Raw genomic sequence first — 14949 nt, 5'->3', positions numbered from 1 at the left:
TCCCGTGCCTCCTCCCCCCAAGCCCTCTCCCTCCCATAGATCTCCCGTTGTCCCTGCTCTCAAATGTTGTACTTGTGTGCTTCCCCCTCTCTCCCCATTGTTGTCTCCTGCTCCCTTTATTTTGTCTTATGTGTCCATTTGTTTGTTTGTTTTTGTCATTAATGTTAGCTCTTACACGAGCCTCGATCTTGTATACAAAAAAAAAGAAAAAAAAATGATTCTTCACCATTGAGTCATAGGGCCAAAAACTATATATAGCATGATATTTCAAAAAGTTATGGACGACTTTTAACAAACCGTGGTGGACGAGTTGGTTAGGCGACAAGAACAAGCTGATTAAATTTGGGTGCATGTCTGAATCCAGATCCGGTCTATCAGTGGGATACAAAATGTAAACTGTTCATCCTGTTGGAGGTGTGTGGTCTACCGAGTGCCATTCTCGTTTCTAATTGCATTTAATGGACACGACGTTATCCTTGCTTTAAGAATCGGCTCAAGAAAGCAAACCCGTCACATAAAAGGCAAAAAGCATAATTATTAGTGGTTGCAGGAAACGTGACAAAACAAATCAAGGTTTCAATTTTCTTACCTTCAGTGCTGCCAACTTATTTTGTTCGACAGTAAGCTCCTCTCGAGCCATTGCCAGATTGGAGAGTTCTGGAGAGCTCGGTTGTTCATTTTGGATATCAGAGTCTTGTCCACTGCCATCAGTTACTGCATTTCCTTCCTTCATCTGCTCCGCATGCTGTTTGGCCATTCTGGCCAAGTCTTCCTCTTCAATACTGACGTGAATAAAATAAACAGTCATTGCCTTTCTCTGGACAAGCCTGCTGGAGAATACAAAATGGCTGGAACAACCAACGAATGGTATTGTTCAAATTATGTTGATGCATCACTGTTATCCACATCAGCTAAGAGTCGTCTTGAGAGAGTGAGACTTCCTTTTTTTTAAACCATAATTCAATCCCACTCAGCTCAGGACTTTGCACATGTGAAAAAATGGAGCAGAAGGCCGAGACAACAACAACATGCATTTTAAGGCCATTTTCCCTACTAGAGCGGGGGTTAGCCTTGCGGTCCCCATGACAATCTTCTCCATTTTGCCCTATTTTCTGCATCTCTCCTTGTTAACCCCCTTGCCCGCATTTCTTCTTCCACCATCTTTAGCCAAGTCTTTCTCGGTCTTCCCCGTCCTCTACTTCCTTCTACATCAATTTCCATCACTCTTCTCAACCAGTCACTTTCATCCTTCCTCAACACATGACCAAACCATCTCAGCCTGTTCCTCTTCACAGCATCAATCACAGGCAATATTACCATCATCTTTCGCAATTCATCATTTGTCTTCCTCTCTCTCAACGATACTCCGCACATCCATCGAACCATTCGCATTTCCACCCTTTCCAGCCTTCGTTGCTGCTCTACGTTCATTACCCATGTCTCGCTCCCATAAATCATAACACTTCTCACACATGCAGCATACACCTTTCCTTTCAGCTTCAGCGACACTCTCCTCCTCATCAGCACGCCACTCAGTTCCCGAAACTTCTTCCATGCACATCTCACTCGAGCAACCGTTGCCGAGTCTGATCCACCTTCCTCATCATTCCACCTTCCATCCATCCACCTTCCATCCACCTTCCACAAGGCCGAGACAACCTCATCCAATATTCCATTCTGCTCTGGGTAAATTTTAATTCCACACTAAGTCTTTCCTTTTATGTGTACATTTTGTTCGTGCACAAAATGCCCCAGAATAGGGTAATTTTGTCAATAAGGTGAGACTTGTAACTGGCGTTTTGGACTGAACAGGCCGACAACGTAATGGCAGTTTATGCTGGCACGGCCTGCAAGACGTTACTTTGAAATGGCGAGATGCTGTCGAGAAATGTTCAGATGGGCGGCCAGGCTGGCACTGTTCAGCTCCATAACGTGCTTCTGTAGCTGCATCTGCTCATGGAAACTGTGCATCAGCTTCCCGTACAGAGACTTGCTCTGGATCCCAGCTGCAAAAAGGTGCCGACATGCAGGAATGACGAAGAGGTGGAAAAAAGAATTCTACATGCGCATGATTGCAAAATAATTTGTTTTCAAAGAAATATCAAATCAAAATCTTCTATATATGAAAGCGGTAATATCCAAGTCGTGACTCAAGGACTCTTAAAAGAAGCTCATGCACCATTTTCCACTTGAGAATGGAAGTGGCTCAATGAGGAAGTTTATCATGTATTGGACCCAGACTAGACACTACAGATCATAGACATCATGCATTGGACCCAGACTAGACACTACAGATCATAGACATCATGCATTGGACCCAGACTAGACACTACAGATCATAGACATCATGCATTGGACCCAGAGTAGACACTATAGATCATAGACATCATGCATTGGACCCAGACTAGACACTACAGATCATAGACATCATGCATTGGACCCAGACTAGACACTACAGATCATAGACATCATGCATTGGACCCAGACTAGACACTATAGATCATAGACATCATGTATTGGACCCAGACTAGACACTACAGATCATAGACATCATGCATTGGACCCAGACTAGACACTACAGATCATAGACATCATGCATTGGACCCAGACTAGACACGACAGATCATAGACATCATGCATTGGACCCAGACTAGACACTACAGATCATAGACATCATGCATTGGACCCAGAGTAGACACGACAGATCATAGACATCATGCATTGGACCCAGACTAGACACTACAGATCATAGACATCATGCATTGGACCCAGACTAGACGCTACAGATCATAGACATCATGCATTGGACCCAGAGTAGACACGACAGATCATAGACATCATGCATTGGACCCAGACTAGACACTACAGATCATAGACATCATGCATTGGACCCAGAGTAGAAACGACAGATCATAGACATCATGCATTGGACCCAGACTAGACACTACAGATCATAGACATCATGCATTGGACCCAGAGTAGACACGACAGATCATAGACATCATGCATTGGACCCAGAGTAGACACGACAGATCATAGACATCATGCATTGGACCCAGACTAGACACTACAGATCATAGACATCATGCATTGGACCCAGAGTAGACACGACAGATCATAGACATCATGCATTGGACCCAGACTAGACACTACAGATCATAGACATCATGCATTGGACCCAGAGTAGACACGACAGATCATAGACATCATGCATTGGACCCAGTAAGTGACTGCAACAGCTTTTCTTTGCATGTTGGCAGGATGGCCTGGAGAAAGCATGCCCACCGTTGAGCTGTCCAGTCTGGGTCCTGCCCCGGCAGGGATTTTGGGCCCCATGAAATGATATCACAATGGGCCCCTATGAAGCATGCGCACACATTTTTTCCCCAACATTTTTGCCAGGAGGTTGAAACAATGCTTATATTTCTGCATACAGTATGGAATTCACTATTTGATGCAAGACTGATACCCACACAAGAAATGTGCTAAAGGCCATCTTTTACAGTCTAAATGTAATTTTAATGGTAAGAATTACAACATGGCAAAGGGGGGCATTAAGCTCCAGGGGGCATTAGGCTCCACTACATTGTAAATGCATTAGGCCTATATTTACCTTCAAGATTTACAATGTAGTGGAGCCTAATGCCCCCTGGAGCTTAATGCCCCCCTTTGCCCTACATTAACCTCTTCAATTAAAATAAATTAACATTATCATCTATAGAATGATATAACAAACAAAATAATAAAATCAGCAGCAGAGTATACATACAAGTATCCATACCAAGTGTAGTGATCCAATATCCATGGCCATGCCCTTTAGTTATCACTGGTCCTTGCTCAGCCTTACACACCAAGAGCCCAGCGTCGAGCCTTGTTGCTAGCAAAGTCACTGATCAAGTCTTTGAAGTCCAGCTTTCTAGCCAACTGACTTTCAATGGACAGCATGGCAAGACTGCAAAGCCTGTCCTGGGACATAGTGGACCTCAAATAGTTTTTTTTTTAAATCAGTTTTAGCTTACTGAAAGATCTCTCGCCACCAGCAACGGTCACAGGCAGTGTGCAAAATCTACGTCAAGCAATGCACACTTCTCCAAAAATGCTTTGCAGCTGCATCTTACAAATTGCATTCAGGAGACCAAGAGGGGACAAGTTTTATTGGTCTATTATTCTATTAAAGATGATGGGTTAATAATTTAATATTGAGAATTTTTACCTAATGTTCTAATAATTTTTAGGGCCCCTGTCAGTGCAGGGCCCTTGGAATCATCCTAACGTTCCCCCCCCCTTACAGCGCCCCTGAGTCCCGGCCTGACAGTAACCTGTCATCCTCGTTCTTCAGAGCATCAATGAATTTGCCACCCATTGCAGAGAATGTTAAGCCGCTGCTGGCATTTCACTGGAAGTTGTTGATGATCTCACGGTGCCTTTCGAAAAGTGGGCCATGGTGTGCCAGTTAACCGTTCCCAAAATCCTGCCTTGGCATACAAGGGCACTGCAACGGCAGCAATGAACGAGCGGCTGATTGAATCCGGGTCTATCGTGCATTTGCTCGGAGTAATCCGTAACAGTGTGGCACAGGCCACACATCTCCAGAAATGCATCTGCAATATAGCATTCGTATTGCATTGAGAGTCAAGGGCAGGCCTTTATAATGGAATGAGGCATACTCAACATAACTGGGCCCTTCAGAAATAGTCTATCTAATTTGAAGCATAATTGGTGGAATTCTATTAAAGTTGATTGTATTAATGTTGGCATCCCATCAGGTAAACATGTATCACGATATTCAAGTCAAGACTCTGGATGTCCTGAGTGTCACTGAAAAGCAAACTAAGTCATAAGCAACATTGTACAAAAAGGAAACCAAACGAGGCATGAATTGACGAGACTTATGTAAACCAAATGCATGTACTGTAATAATGTCAGCAATCCGCCGGCACACTCTTTGCGCTGCACCCAACCTTTGCACGCACTCTCCTGCGACTCTTGGTCACCTTGATGTGGCTCCACCATATTCTGCTCCTGCAACCTCGCTCTCAGCCTTTGGATCTCACGGCACAGGTCTGCGATGATGTCTGTGTACTGTGCGATGTGGTGAGTGACATTCATTTGGTTCTTCTTCACCTGGAATGAATTGCAGAAGAAGAACCACCTTTAGAGGCCATTTCCTCCCGCAGAGCAGGGTTGGCCTTTTTTGGGCACCGTGGTCCCTTTTTGAAGCAATGTTTTATGGCCGGATGCCCTTCCTGCCGCCAACCCTGTTAGTCGCATCTTGCGACACACAGGAAATTACCAGTGAACTGGTACTCAATTTGCCGACCTCGGAAGGATGACAGGCTGAGTCAACCCCCATGGTGTTAATTCAGCGATCGACCGGGATTCGGACCCAGGATCCTCGGATCCCAAGCCGGCACCCTAACCGCTAAGCCAACACCAGGCTTATCTGGAATGAATTGCAAGACGTCTAAAAGAGATCTCCAAGTGCGTTACCCGGTTCTTCACGTGCTTGGCACGGTCAGCGTATGTGAGCGTATTCCGCGATTCCTCGAAGGATGTACTGGCAGGACTAACATGAGCGATCATGACTGTCCGACTGTTACCTCCAAGAGAGTCCTGTAGGGCCATAAAGAGGAAAATGAAGTTGATTGGCATTGATTAATGGTAGTAATGAGAAAAATCACACGTTTACTCTGTACTATACTCCAGGAATGTAGATTGCATCATCAGAATGCGTAAATAGCATTGGAAAACGTGTAGAGGAGTTTTTCTCCATACTAGGTCAAGGCTCATGGAAGAGATAGAACACTGAACGGATCAGGAAGCAACAGTAGAGAGGAGGAAAACACCAACAGCGGGGTTGAAGGACAAAATAGAGGGATACTTGGACAAACAATGGGTGTGGGTTGGAATGAGGGGTAGCGGAGGACGCATGGGATAGATACAGAAGCAAATTCTCAGGAAGGAAAAACTGGAAATTTGGAAGGAGGTGGACTTGGGGGTGGGGGTTGGAAAAAGTCATGGTTTTGGATCTGGGATGGTGGTGAACAGCTGTCCTGAAGAGTTGGTGGAAAGAAAGATTGAAGAGAATGTGGAAGTTGGTTCCACAGGTGGGCAAAGAGAGTAACAAATCAGGGGATCCTGTATTTTTGGAGTTTCACCAGAAGGGAGTTGATGGTGGAGCGTGTGCACTGTGCACACTACATAACCCTGAGGAGAGGGTGGAGGACAACATGGAAAGAGCAGAGGATGCAAGAACAGAAAAGAGGAGGTGGAAGACAGAGAGGAGGTGGAAAAAGATGACCTATTTGAGATAGGAAAGTGGTAGGCCCATAGACTGAGCTTCATCACGGAACATTAATGAGGTAATCAATTTGGAAACATTTTGTCTTGCTATTCATATAATACAAAAAAATACATTTTTTTTGTGCTGATGAGGAGGGGAGTGTCGTTGAAGCTGAAGGGGAAGGTGTATGCTGCATGTGTGAGAAGTGTTATGATTTATGGGAGCGAGACATGGGTAATGAACGTAGAGCAGCAACGAAGGCTGGAAAGGGTGGAAATGCGAATGGGTTCGGTGGATGTGCGGAGTATCGTTGAGAGAGAGGAAGACAAATGATGAATTGCGAAAGATGCTGGGAATTGAGCCTGTGATTGATGCTGTGAAGAGGAACAGGTTGAGATGGTTTGGTCATGTGTTGAGGAAGGATGAAAGTGACTGGTTGAGAAGAGTGATGGAAATGAATGTAGAAGGAAGTCGAGGAAGGGGAAGACCGAGAAAGACTTGGCTAAAGATGGTGGAAGAAGAAATGCGGGCAAGGGGATTAACAAGGAGAGATGCAGAGAATAGGGCAAAATGGAGAAGACTGTCATGGGGACCGCAAGGCTAACCCCCGCTCTAGCAGGGAAAATGGCCTTAAAATGCATGTTGTTGTTGTTTTTGTTGTTGCTATTCATATATTTAAAAAATAAAAAAGTCAACATCTCATGGACTATTGATTGATTGCATAAAATGAACACTTTAGCACCGTTAAACACCTTTAACCTTCAGCACAACGCTTCCATCGTCATTGGATTTGCGATGTGCAAGAGCTGCCAACAAAACGGCCTTCACCTTGAGAAGACGCGTGAGCTTGCTATCACGATAGTTGATGTAATTAGCTCGGCCACCTCTGTCGCTCAGCGCATTGATGCAGTTCCCCAAGGCCAGCAAGGAGCGATTGATGTGGGCTCCCTCCATCATACGCTTCCCTCGATTTTGGGTCTAAGGGCAAATGAGAACAAACAACAACATCAAAGAGGGAATAATTTAGCGACACAGTTTAATTGTTACAAGCGAGACACCGTGGGGCACACCTGTGCGGCACGTTCAGATCCCGCAAGGTCGATGAGAAAGAGGCGCCCAAAGTGCAGCTCATCGTGGATAGCGTGTACACGGCTCCTTTGGCGCACGGTCACCTGCAGCACGGCATGTGACCTTGAGGATGCACTGTTTGCTCCTGTTGGCTCCTGTGTCCGTTCGCGGTTTCCTTTTATCAGGAGCAGCATTATCTGAGGAGATGCCAAAGTTGTCTCATCTACATTGGCAGATGCACAAATAACTCCTCTACTTTCCTAGTAAGAGAAAAAAAAAATCCCCCAGAGATGCCTTTTTACCTGCACCACCAAAGGTAGATGGAGGTTATGTTTTCACCCCTGTCTGTCTGTTTGTCTGTCCGTTTGTGAACAAGATATCTCAAAGTTGTGGACGGATTCTGACGAAATTTGGCAGAGAGGTAGTGCATGTGACAAGGAGGAAATGATTAGATTTTGGTGAAGATACGGAATCGCATCCGGCTACTAGAATTTTTAAAGTGATTCTTTACCATTGGAAGATAGGGCCAAAAACAATACATGGCGGGATATCTCAAAAAGTTGTGGACGGATGATTTTGATTAAACGTGAGTCTGTATTGTGATTTTCTGGTCTACTCTAGTTATTTTTTGTAAACGTCCCTCTGTCGGAAAATGCAGACAAAATCCCTTGTTCGGAAATGGCCCGCTGAATGCGATGAGAAAAGCAGCGCCATTGTTGTGATGTCACTGGTACCCAGAATACCCTGGGAAGTGACGGCACTTCCCCCAAGCTCAGTGGCCGCGATTGTTTCGTCTCACAGTATTGTCACGTAAGTTGTGTGTGTGTGTGTGTGTGTGTGTGTGTGTGTGTGTGTGTGTGTGTGTGTGTGTGTGTGTGTGTGTGTGTGTGTGTGTGTGTGTGTGTGCAGCTCCACTACAAGATTTGATCATGTACATTTAAAAAAAAAAAAATAGAAAAAAAAACTCCAGGCAGGATTCAAGATCCACAAATCTTGAAAAGCCAGAATCAGATAACCTTTCAAATGCACATCCACATGCCTCCTGCAACCACACACTCTGTCCCCTTTTCCCACCTCTTCATTTGACTGTTGCACACTGTCCCTGTTGGGTGGTGGTCCATCATCATTCCCTATGGAGATTGTTCCCATGATTGATCCTTTTTTAAATTGAAGTTTTCTCCTTTGCGAAGTCATTCTTACTTGTTCCACCACTCATGCTTATACGATGCTTACAATGTACAAACTGTTCTAAAATAACATCATGTCTGCTGCTCTTTCTTTTCTCTGTTTTTGTCCCCCGCCCCTCCGACAAGGTTGAAGACGGAGCATATTAAAATGTGCTCCGTCTGACCGATCATCCGTCCATGTACTTTTGTGTATGTGATATTTTTAAAACCATTGAATATTTAGCTTTCATATTGCAGATATTTATTCCTCGTGACTTCTCTCGAGTTGATTCGATTACGACTCTGATTGGTTGAATTATCTTGCCATGGCAACCACCTCGGTAACTTGGCTTCTGTACACCATATTTCAAAAATAAGGGCAATACTCGTGGGTGCTCACCTGGTAGCATAATGTGGCGATGGTTGTGCTCAAGTTTCATTGGAATTGTGTGTGTAATTTCTGATAAGAAAGGAAATACCTATTATGGGGGGCAACCCCCCCCCTCGCATAGACCCACATAGACCCCAATTTTTATGTCGTGAAAAAGGTTGTTACAACATGGGATTTGAAAATCGTGGTTAGGTTTCATCAGAATTGTGTGTGTAGTTTCTGAGAAGAAAGTGAATACCTATTTTGAGCAGGTCCAAACTGGACCCACTTTGACCCCCGGTAGACCCCCTTAAAGCCCGCTTTTTTTTTCATGCCATGAACAAACTTGAGTTGCAACATGCCGAGTATCATTTTAGCCAGGTTTGGTCACAATCCCATTCGTAGTTTTGGAGAAGAAGTTGCAAGTGTTTATGGACTGACGGACGGACAGATTACGTGCATTCCATAAGCTCCCGGAGCTACGTTCCAGGTGTTAAACTAAAGTCAAGTCCAACTAAACAAAGGAAAAAAAGAATCAAGTTCAACTAAAATCACCACATCAAGTTGAACTAAAATCTGTAAATACAAATTCATCGCAATAATTCTCAGTTTCCTTTTTCCCATGCTGCACTTCATCTGCATTACTTGTTGAAAACATCTTTTTCTCACCTCATCTGCATTACTTGTTGAAAACTCTGTTATTCCAGCGATTTGGATTGCACCCTTCGCATCTTCTCGGAGATCCAGGAACCCAATGGTTGGATTGAGTAGATCGCGAATCATCTCATTGTAGATCTGCAAGAAAAATAGAGATTACCACGACTTTACCCACCACGTCTATCTATATATATAAAACACAGTGTGTGTGTGTGTGTGTGTGTGTGTGTGAGTGTGTGTGTGTGTGTGTGTGTGTGTGTGTGTGTGTGTGTGTGTGTAATGTTACCGGTAGACTCCTAAACGGAGAGGCTCACGTACTTGATATTTGGCAAAGACATGGCCATTGAGCCTGGGACGAACATGGCCGACCTAAAAATTGATTTCATAATATTTTTTTACCATATTTTTACCTCAGCGCGAAATATTATGACCGGAATCTGACCGGTAGCAGAGCAGCGCGCTGATTCGCTCAGAGCGATCACGTGATGTTCGTTGCCGCCATTAACTTCGCACGTATTTCAGAGCGAAAAGCAATTGCGTTTTTGCCGGGCACTTCTGCATGATTAGCATTTAGCATGATTTAGCATCGATAGTAGCATGTTTCACGTATATTTTTTTTCAGCGAGCAGAAGTACCCGGCATTGTACGAATAATATATAGATAGTGCCGTGTAGGGCGGAGTGATGCCGCTGTGGGAGGGACCGAGCAAGGTCGCTGTGGGCGGGACCGAGCGAGGTCGCTGTGGGCTGGGCCCGGCGAGGTCGCTGTGGGCGGGACCGAGCGAGGTCGCTGTGGGCGGGACAGAGCGAGGTCACTGTGGGCGGCACCGAGCGAGGCAGCTGTGGGCGGGGCCGAGAGAGGTCGCTGTGGGCGGGGCCGAGCGAGGTCTGTGTTAGTGCGTTGCCGTTGCCGTTGCCTGGTATAAAAAGATGGTGCTTGATGCTCTCTGCTTCAAGATACGGACTTGATGTCCGTATCTTTACAACAGACATTCCAATGATGATGATGATAAATGTAATACTAAAGCGCGGCGTTACGCGCGCTGCTTGCGAGCAAGGAGGAAGCGGACAAGCGGTAACTTATAAGCGTCTTTATTTCAGGAGCTCACTGTAACACTGGCGCGCTCCGGGCTGCGCCCGGTGTATATCATGAGGCCACGCCTACCCCTCGGGCGTGGCCACCGCCCACTTGGTGCGCGGAATGATGTCACCACGCCAGTGGGCTTTTGTGTCCGCCACACGCGCCCCCCCAGAATTCCCGCGCACCTGGAGGGCCAGTTTGCGGGGCAGACGAATGACCCGGCCGAAGCGCCCCCTGGCGATCGGCGGCGTCCGGGGTGCAGGGATGCCAGGTGGGATGCCCCTGGCTGCCCCTGGGATGGGTGCAGGACCGGGGGGCGGTGTGGCGGTGGGGCTGGGCGGCGCCGGGGGTCCGCCCGCAGGGGGGCGGCCCCGACGTGGGGGTTGGGCCACTGGCGGTGGATGGTCCACGTCGAGGTGGGCCGGCTTGAGGCGGTCTACCGAAACGCGGTCAGGACTACCGCCGATGTCCAGGTTGAAGTGCTTCGCCCCGGTCTCCAGCACGCGGAAAGGCCCGTCGTACGGGGGCCGCAGTGGTGTCCGGTGGGCATCGTGGCGGACGAAGACGTACTCCGCCGTGCGAAGCTCCGGGGCGACGTGCGTCGGTGGGTGCCCGTGGCATGCCGTTGGCACCGGGGCGAACCTCTGGGCGGTCTCTTGCAGAGCGGAGCGCTGCTGTGCCGCGGACCATGGTGCCGTGGAGTCGGGGAGGAACTCGCCCGGCACCCGCAGCGGTTGCCCGAAGACCAACTCCGCCGCGGATGCGCGCAGGTCCTCCTTGGGCGCTGTCCGGAGGCCCAGCAGGACCCAGGGGAGCCTGTCGACCCAGCCGCCGTCGCGGAGGGTGGCCCGGAGCGCGGCCTTCAATGAGCGGTGAAATCGCTCACACAGGCCGTTAGCCTGGGGGTGGTAGGCCGTGGTTCGGTGCAGCCGGACCCCGAGCCCCTGTGCGACCGCCCCCCAGAGCTCCGAGGTGAACTGGGGGCCGCGGTCGGACGAGATGTCTGAGGGGGCGCCGAACCGGGCGACCCAGGTGGCGATGAAAGCCTGCGCGACATCGGCCGCCGTTGTCGACGCCAAGGGCACGGCCTCCGGCCACCGGGTGGTGCGGTCCACCATGGTGAGGCCGTAGTTGAAACCCCGCGAGGGGGGCAGAGGTCCCACCAGGTCCACGTGGATGTGGTCAAACCGGCGTTCTGGCACCGTGAACGGGGCCAATGGGGCCTGGGTGTGCCGGTGCACCTTGGCGCGCTGGCACGCGAGGCACGTCCTGGCCCAGCCGCGGACGGCCTTCCGGAGGCCATGCCAGACGAACTTGTCGGCGATCAGCCTTTGGGAGGCCCTCGCGCCCGGGTGGGACAGGCCGTGGATGGCGTCAAACACCTGGCGCTGCCAGCCCGCGGGCACGATGGGGCGAGGACGCCCGAGGGAGACGTCGCACAAGAGGGCCGCGCCCGCGCCGTCGAACGCCACCTCGGTGACGCGGAGGCCCGTGACGGCGGTCCGCAAGGCCTGGACGTCGGGGTCAGCGGCCTGGTCCGCTGCCATCCGGGCATAGTCGATGCCGAGGTGGACTGCGTGGGCGACGGCCCGGGAAAGGCAATCCGCCACCGGGTTGTCCTTCCCCGCGATGTGCTGGATGTCCGTCGTGTACTCGGACACGGCCGAGAGGTGACGCTGCTGCCGGGCCGACCACGGCTCGGTGACCTTGCCCATCGCGAAGATCAGCGGCTTGTGGTCGACGAAGGCAGTGAACGCACGGCCCTCGAGCAGATGGCGGACGTGCCTGACCGCCAAGTGAAGCCCGAGCAACTCGCGGTCGAAGGTACTGTAACGGCGTTCGGGCGGGCGAAGCTGCCGGCTAAAGAACGCCAGCGGTTGCCAAGCTCCACGCACCCATTGCTCGTGCACCGCGCCCACCGCGTAGTCCGAGGCATTGGTGGTGAGGGCGATCGGTGCATCGGGCGCCGGGTGCGCCAGCATGGTGGCATTAGCCAAGGCGAGCTTCGCGCCCGTGAATGCCGTGTCCATCTGCTCGGTCCAGGTAACGTCGCCTTTGCCCGGCTTACCTCGGAGAGCTTCGTGCAGGGGGCGCAGGAGCTGGGCGATACGGGGCAGGAACCGATGGTAAAAGTTCACCATGCCCAGGAACTCCTGCAGCCCTCTGATCGTGCGGGGGCGCGGAAACCCCTTCACCGCCTCCACCTTGGCCGGCAGGGGGACGGCTCCGTGCCTGGTGACACGGTGCCCCAGAAAATTGATTATGGCGGCGCCGAACCAGCACTTTGCGGGGTTCACAATCAGGCCATGCTGGCCCAGGCATTCGAAGAGCGTGCAGAGGTGGCGTAGGTGCTCTTTGCGGGACGCGCTGGCGACGAGGATATCGTCCAGGTAGACGTAGACAAAATCCAAGTCACGCAGGACGCTGTCCATCAGTCGCTGGAACGCCTGAGCCGCATTCTTCAGACCGAAGGGCATGCGCAGGAACTCGAAGAGTCCGAATGGCGTGATGACCGCCGTCTTCGGGACGTCCTCCGGCCTGACGGGGACCTGATGGTAGCCGCGTATGAGGTCCACCTTCGAGAAGAAGGACATGCCCGCCAAACGGGCGGAAAAGTCCTGAATGTGGGGGACGGGGTAGCGGTCGGGAGTCGTGGCGTCATTGAGACGGCGATAGTCCCCGCACGGTCGCCATCCCCCGCCGGGCTTTGGCACGATGTGCAGCGGCGACGCCCAAGCGCTCTCTGAGCGCCGAACGATGCCGAGTCGCTCCAGGGTAGCGAACGCCGCTTTTGCCACCGCCAGCTTCGTCGGCTCGAGGCGGCGTGCCCGGGCGTAGACCGGTGGCCCGACGGTGGGGATGTGATGGGCCACCCCGTGCTTGACGGCCCCCGCCGAGAAGGTGGGCCGCGTGAGGGCCGGGAAGCCGGCGAGGAGGCGGGTGAATGCGTCCGCTGCCGGAAGCGTACAGACCAACGTGGCCGGAACCGAACCGTTCGGCAAGCCGCTTGGCAAGCCGCTCGTTGAGCTGGGCAACGCACAAGCGAGCGAGCTGAACGTCTCGGCCTGGACAAGACGTCTGCGCTTGACGTCGACCAGGAGCCCATTAGCGCACAGGAAGTCCGCGCCAAGCAGTGCCATGGGCACGTCGGCGGTGACGAACGTCCATCGGAAAACTTGCCCTCCGAACCGCAGAGAGAGGCAGCGTTTTCCGTACGTACGGATGGGCGTCCCGTTCGCGACAAGCAGCGCGGGGCCCCCACCCGCGGCGTGCTTGTCTGACGTGCCGGCGGGAACGACACTCACCTGCGCTCCCGTGTCGCACAGGTAACGGCGCCCGGAGAAGGTGTCCGTTATGAACAGCAGGCTGCTCGAACGGCCGGCGCTCATCGCCACTATTGAGCGCCGGCCCAGGCGTTTCCCGACCTGTTGAAGGAGCATGGCGGATGACACTGCCGAGCTTCGTGGCCGAACTTGGCGTGGAACCAGCACCAGGTGGTGGAGCTGGAGGAGCGCGGCTGGCTCCGCCAGGCCGGTGGAGTTGGCGGGTTTCCCCGCGGTGGCGGTTTTCGCCGCGGCGGTGGGCGGGGCGTGGCGGCGGTCACGAGGTGCGTATCAGCATGCTGCGTATGCTGTATAAGCTGATGCTGTGGATCAGCAGCATCAGCAGCAGCATCAGCAGCATCAGCCACGAGGGCCGTGACGGCCACGCCGACTCTCGCCCGCGTGTCCGAAGCGGCGAAGTACTTGTCCGCCTCGGCTGCCAATGCTCGGGGTTCCGTTAGCCCGGTCCCGGCCAACGCGAGGCGAACCTGCGCTGGAAGTTGGCGACGGAAAAGCGCCCAGGAATAGAGAACCGGGGGCTTCGTCGCCCAAGAGTGACAGCATATGGTCCATTCGGACCGACGGGCGCGTGTCACCGAGCTCGGGGAGATCCAGGAGGCGGTGGGCCCGTGCGTCGTCCGTGAGGCCGAATGTGGCTAGGAGTAGCCGCTTGAGTGCCTCGTACTTGTGGCCGTCCGGTGGGTGGCGAAGGACGGACACAACTCGAGCGGCCGTGCCGGGCCCGAGGGAGGCGACGACGTGGCAATAGCGCGTGTCATCGCCGGTGAGGCGCCGAAGCTGAAATTGGGCTTCGGCCTGGACGAACCAGACTTCGGCCTGAGCCTCCCAAAATTCGGGAAGTTTGATGAAGTTGGCCATGGCAATGGCGTCGCGTGTGGAAGGATCACTCCAGCAGATCCAACATCAAGGGGGTCACCAGTAAAGCGCGGCGTTACGCGCGCTGCTTGCGAGCAAGGAGGAAGCGGACAAGCGGTAACTTAT

The 14949-nt window shown here is 51.6% G+C and overlaps 1 protein-coding gene across 1 annotated transcript in view; it reads right to left on the bottom strand.

Moving 5' to 3' along the window:
* KIF19 (kinesin family member 19) overlaps positions 1 to 14949 on the bottom strand; it is a 109503-nt gene that overhangs the window by 37215 nt on the left and 57339 nt on the right. The window contains exons 6-12 of the mRNA XM_078785972.1: positions 9557 to 9682; positions 7354 to 7548; positions 7112 to 7261; positions 5491 to 5613; positions 4995 to 5124; positions 1862 to 2006; positions 590 to 782 (exon numbers count right to left, since the gene is read on the bottom strand). Of these exons, the coding sequence (XP_078642098.1) occupies positions 590 to 782; positions 1862 to 2006; positions 4995 to 5124; positions 5491 to 5613; positions 7112 to 7261; positions 7354 to 7548; positions 9557 to 9682 (1062 nt within the window). The remainder of the gene's footprint in view (positions 1 to 589; positions 783 to 1861; positions 2007 to 4994; positions 5125 to 5490; positions 5614 to 7111; positions 7262 to 7353; positions 7549 to 9556; positions 9683 to 14949) is intronic.

The sequence above is a fragment of the Myxine glutinosa genome, chromosome 10 (assembly GCF_964187855.1).
Source record: "Myxine glutinosa chromosome 10, kmMyxGlut1.1, whole genome shotgun sequence".
NCBI classification, from domain to species: Eukaryota; Metazoa; Chordata; class Myxini; order Myxiniformes; family Myxinidae; genus Myxine; species Myxine glutinosa.
This window is presented reverse-complemented; position numbering and strand designations above follow the sequence as displayed.